General features: G+C 35.3%; 1 protein-coding gene and 1 long non-coding RNA gene across 8 annotated transcripts in view; one reads left to right on the top strand and one right to left on the bottom strand.

The window, feature by feature from the left end:
* LOC108367993 (uncharacterized) overlaps nucleotides 1-2,264 on the bottom strand; it is a 62,400-nt gene extending 60,136 nt beyond the window's left edge. For all 7 annotated transcript variants that reach the window (XM_017622718.1, XM_017622720.1, XM_017622717.1 and 4 more), the window contains exons 1-2: nucleotides 1,868-2,264; nucleotides 1,474-1,795 (exon numbers count right to left, since the gene is read on the bottom strand). In XM_017622718.1, coding sequence (XP_017478207.1) covers nucleotides 1,474-1,795; nucleotides 1,868-1,984 — 439 coding nt within the window. In that variant the 5' untranslated portion in view covers nucleotides 1,985-2,264. The remainder of the gene's footprint in view (nucleotides 1-1,473; nucleotides 1,796-1,867) is intronic.
* Nucleotides 2,265-5,005: 2,741 nt separating this feature from the next.
* On the top strand, nucleotides 5,006-5,468 carry LOC108367994 (uncharacterized). The gene is made up of 3 exons (XR_001848318.1): nucleotides 5,006-5,221; nucleotides 5,282-5,343; nucleotides 5,436-5,468. It is a non-coding gene; the product is annotated as an uncharacterized LOC108367994 (long non-coding RNA).
* Nucleotides 5,469-5,616: the final 148 nt, after the last annotated feature.

The following is a 5,616-nucleotide window of genomic DNA, read 5'->3' as shown; positions in this document are numbered from 1 at the left end:
AATTTACCTGTAAATATACCAAAATAGATTTAAATGCAGCATGCTGAAATGTTGTTTTGCTGAAGTTTTCGGTTTTGGTAGGTTGATTGTTGAAATGAAAATTTTATAATTTTAAAGCTACATCTGTAGCTATATCTATTACATTGTTTTTGGATCAATGATGGCTGTTTGGAGGAGATACTCTAGTTTTAGAATGCGTCACAAATAATTATGCATGAATGATGTCACAAATAATTATGAGAAAAATAACTTATTCATTCCGATATAATTAATTTGTATTTCAAAAAGGTTTTTATTATCGAAAACTATTCAATTGTATAAAATGCAAATCGGGGGAAAATGTACCAAACAGAAAATAAATTGCCAAATTAATCACCAGTGGCAACTGTGCAAGTGATCAGCTGTTTTGAAGTTTGCAAGTTTGTGCAAATTTCGCGTTCTCGTACATCTATTGATATTTCGTCTCTTTGAGAGCGAATGCTGCTAAATTTTCAGAACTTTTGCTGCTGAAGAATTTTGTCCTTTCAATACGAGTACACACCTTATGTTTCATCAAATCATCCTCTTAAACAGTTTGTTTACATTTGAATTTGAAACATAACCTTACTTTTTGACTCCTGCAAATTCCGGCTAGTAAAATTTTTACTTGCAAGAATTTGCAGCTCTCTCGGTTTGTTACGCTCTAGAATTCGCTCTCTCTTGCAAATATTTTGGGTTATTGAATGTATTTCCAGTAAAAGCTTGCAAGTACTAGTAACAATTCGGACCAATTTTTTGATATTGAATGGACCTATTATTTAGAAAGTACAAGTTATTACCTTTAAGGCCTTATTAAATTCGGCCGCGCATAGGGATAACCCTCACTAAGTAGAGTTCGCCTTTCTGTGTTGCCGAAGAAAAGCGGCTGAAGACCTTTTGCAGAGAACACCATTCTGCGTATGCGGCCATCGGCCGCGCTTGGGGATTATAACTCTCACTAAGTAGCTTTGCTGTATTGCCGAAGAAGAGGTGCGCGGAACATCTTTCTTTATTTTGTGGTTTGAATTGTCGACCAAATGAAAAATAAAATTTTTAGGTGATTTGATGCGGGTAATTTAATTCTGCCATTCAAAACGATCAAAAGATGGGATTAGGCCCCGCTGGCATAATTCATTTTACCAAGTGAAATTTGGCCGCGATCAAAAAATGAAATTAGGCCGCAATAAAAAAATGAAGTTAGGCCGCGCCGAAATAATTCATTTTGGAAAGTGAAGTTAGGTCGCGATCAAAAAATGAAATTAGGCCACCTAACAAATAAGGCGGCCTTAATTCACACGGTCAAAATTCCATCCCCTAGGTCTACCTTTGCAGGAAGGAAAACACGTTTACTTCGATCTTTGAAGCAAGCCCATTATGAGGGTAAACAATACGAAATAGGCTCCCAAGTGACTAAGTGTTTGCTGGGTAAAAACTAAATTAGCTCTTGGTACTTACCATCGGAAGCTTGTGGAGACAATAAAGGGGAATCTTCATTCATACAATCATCATCAAATTCTTCAGCTAAGTTGGGTTCATTCTTAATATCTACTATGTTTAACTCAGGCTCAGAAAATATATCATTTTTTCTGTCAATTGTTGAATTTTTTTGTGCATATGAATCGTCTTCTGTCGCCTTTCCTTGAATCCGAGTACAATCAAGAGCGATTTGCAGTATGCGTTGCTTCTCTTTAATGTTTAACCAAAATTTGTGGAATTCTTTAAGATAACGCCAGCAAACCAAGCAAATTTTATTCGAGATTTCGTCCCTGAACTGTATCTAGATTTTTGTCATTGATGATAAATATTCGTTATTAATAAACTGTTGATAAGTAGAATTTTATAAAGTTACCTGGATTTGGAAGTATTTCTCTATAATTTCTATGGCACCCCCTTCAACTAATCCACCATTTTCGTCGAAAATTTCCATAACCTCTGCCGGTTTATCTAAGCACAATCGACAAGTCATTTTATTTGGGAATTTAATTATGAATAATTATGTTTAATTAAAATATTTCACAAAGCTCCGCGCCGACTATATCAATATACAGCGACTATCGTACCGAAAAATCCTCTAGCGTTGTTATTCACAATGGCGGATTTGTTTATACGGATTAGAGATTTCACACTATCGATCGTACTATCGATAGTTTTAAAGCGAAAGTACACATCGTCCATTGCGTCACAGACACCGTCAAAGCCATTGCCAGCGTCGACGGTGCTTAAAGGCCCGTTTACATACAACTTTGGCGTTGCGTTGGCGTTGGAGTTTGACAGAACGCACGTTAAAAGTATGCTTGCTACAATGAACGCTTGGCAGCGAATCCTTGGGCCACTTATAGTCTGATTATGCATACTTCGCATAACTTCGCACAACTTCGCATAAACTTCAAACTGTAATTTCGTATGTACTTTGTATGTATTCCATTACCCAGAAGTTAGCAGAACTTTAAAGAACTTAGCGATCTGTTGAGTTTAGATTTTGCTTCACATTTTCTTAAGTTACATTTTTAGTGTACTGGTACAAATGGTTGTGCGAATTTATGCGAAGTATGCATAATCAGACCCTAAATTAATAGGCTGTTTTTGCTTACGCGTAAAAGCACATTTAGCGCATTTAGCTCTAAATGCTACTCTAAATGTACATTTATCCATACAAAATTCGTCACCTAAATGCAACTAAATGCAACTACATTTTTGCATTAAGAATCTAAATGCTAAAAGCAACCCTGTGATCTTCCAAAATTTCCACGATTCGAACATGGTTTAAAGAGAAAAAGTGGCAACATTGCTTTTTCGAGTATACAGTTGCTAGCTGCGTTTCAGTGATCGCCGATCGAGATTTCTTTTATTTTGCATTACATATTTGGATAAAGAAAAGTTAAGCAAATTCAACATCGATTTGATGCTGATAGAAATCTGGATCAATTTGTGATCAACTCAGTTTGGTTTGTTTCCTAATTAAGTGAGGAAATTTTAATTGACAGCACCGACAAATGAATATATACACAAACAAATGTTCGGTTATGGTTAAAACAATTCAAGTTTTTGTATTGAATTTTTGGTTTAAAATTAATTTTTTCCTTTTCAGTAGGGTTTTTGCACATTATCTTCTGCGTGAGAATTGATCGTAAGATATACGCATCTAAATAAGAGACTGGAACACGGCTGTTTGTCAAAAGCATACGATTTCGAACTCGCGTAAATGTACATTTGCTAAATGCTATAGCATGAACGCTCTTCGAAAACATATGTTCGAAAGTGCTAAATGTTGCATTTTAAATGCAGCAAAAACGCTGCATAACATACAAGGGGTGTTCGACTTCTCTAGAAAGTCGACTTTCGACTTTTCGATCGACTCTGTACAGTCGACTTTAAAAGTGGACCAATCCACGGAGTAAAGTCGACTTTGTTCGACTTTTTGAATAAAAAGAAAATGTATTAAATATACTCTGCATTTAACTCATATATTAGCTATAAATATAAGAGTCAGAATACGCCAAAAATATCATGATTTACTAGTGGTCTTTAGAATAATCTGTAATTTAGTGAAATTAAATGCTAGGTAAAGAAAACAGAGACTAAAGGATTTTTAAAAATTTTGAAAATTATTCCAGTTATTCAGCATGAAAATGTTGGTTGAGACGGTGTTTAAAAACTATATTTTTAAAAAATAATTTAAAAATTTTTAAATTTTCACAAAAAAAAAATCTAAAAATTTTTTGAATCGATATTAGGTAATTACGGACAACTTTTTGAAAAATGTGGCCTTTCCGATGGAGCAGAATTGGCGGGTATTGGTAGCAATATAAGTGCCACTTTATAAGCATGGATAAATATGGGAGTAGCTCAGACAGCTAGTGGATAGGGACTATCCACACGACTAATGTCGCATATTAAAGCGAAGCGCACATTAGCGCGATTCCATCGTTGCGAATACGTTGCGAATTCGGCTGTTAACTTCGAATCCGCAAACGTGCGCACACTTGAGCGATTTTTTCGCGTCGATTTCCGATGTACAATTCACTCAATTTTCCCTTTATTTCGTGTATTTTCGCACTCGGCGTGCCCAAATCGTACAAAATACTATTATTACGAACGTTTTTATTAGTTTTTGTACATTACACGTTTTTTTTTCTTTGCCTTTATTGCGTTTCGAACGCGTCAATAGAGAGGAACATTGAATGTTCGAAAAATTCGCAGCGACGGTCGTGCAAGTGTGCGCTAGCGCATTAAAATGTATGGGTAGCATTGTTGTAATTTTTGGGCTTGCGGATTCGCAACGACAGAATCGCGCCAATGTGCGCTTCGCTTAACACAGCAACGTTTAGCGGTGTTTAAAATGTTGTACCTTACGGATTGGTCAAATTCGAATCAAAGACTGTCTATAGAAACTTACATCAACTCGTGCAGAAGTTTTCCGGAACTGAAATCTATGAATTTATTAAACCTTTTTTTAACTTTGGGTAGGTTGACAGGTTTTCACTATCGCCAGGTTATTCCTCTGCTTTTAATATATATCTTCATATGTATATGTTATATTCCACTGATGCGTCCAAACGTTGCTCCACTGATACACATATGGTAATACCACTGAAGGCCAGAACCACGCGCAAAAGTTTCTGCTAATATTTGTATCATGCGTCTTATAATTTTCAATTCTTTATCATTTATATCAATTAAAAATGTGTACGGCGCGAATCTGTTCCGACAAAGTTTACAACAATGCTGACCATAGTTTTAAATGAGGAACCACACACTTACGCGATTTTGCTGCAGCGATTTATTCGAACATTCAGTTCTTCTTTTGGTTGTGCCGAAATCGCAGACTCCGCGTTTTGAGAACGAAAAGGTCAATAGAAGGATTTTAACAAAATTGAACGTAAGAAAACAAAACATATTTGATGAAGAAAAGTTAAGTTTTTTTTAAATATTTTTTGTCTGTCTATAAATTGACAGATTTTACTACGCACAGATGTGTCCGTACCCATGATGCAATAATGAAAGGTGTTATACGTTGGCAACTTCTCGCTCTAATCCGCCATCTTGAACTACCTTAGGAGAAACTGTGTTGTTTCTTTGCTATTTTCACTGAACATTTCCCAAAATATTAGAAAAAAATTCTGAACAAGCTACATTGATTAAATTTTCGTTGTTCGTTTTGTTCTTATTCGCTGACATTTGTTTTCCAATTGCGTGAAATTTGGTAAGTATTGTAATAAAACCGAATTATTTTACAAATAAATTATAATTTTGCATTTATTAGGTAATTTCCTTAGTGTTTCGCTGACCGACCTGTGCTGGTATTGTGATTAAGAGCTAATACACGTAAGTTACAACATATTATTTTGACTTTATTGCTGAACCATTCCATTTGAGCTCTTTGTTATTTCTAAACCTAATGAACCATTTATTCGCAGATTTTTCGGACGATTCTGCTGTGCTGCGTTCCTNGCGGTTTTGCAATTTATTGATACATGGTTTTGTACTTTAAACGACGATATGTATGTAGATGTATGTACATGTATATCACATATATTGACTTAGACTTAGAGTTCCGAGATAGGGCATTTTTCAATCAAATTCTAAAATAGGGCGTTT

This window comes from Rhagoletis zephyria, unplaced genomic scaffold (genome assembly GCF_001687245.7).
Source record: "Rhagoletis zephyria isolate East Lansing unplaced genomic scaffold, Rhagoletis_zephyria_1.1 Rzeph_scaffold_02911, whole genome shotgun sequence".
NCBI classification, from domain to species: domain Eukaryota; kingdom Metazoa; phylum Arthropoda; class Insecta; order Diptera; family Tephritidae; genus Rhagoletis; species Rhagoletis zephyria.
The sequence above is the reverse complement of the archived record's forward strand: the minus strand, read 5'-3'. Positions and strand labels throughout refer to the sequence as shown.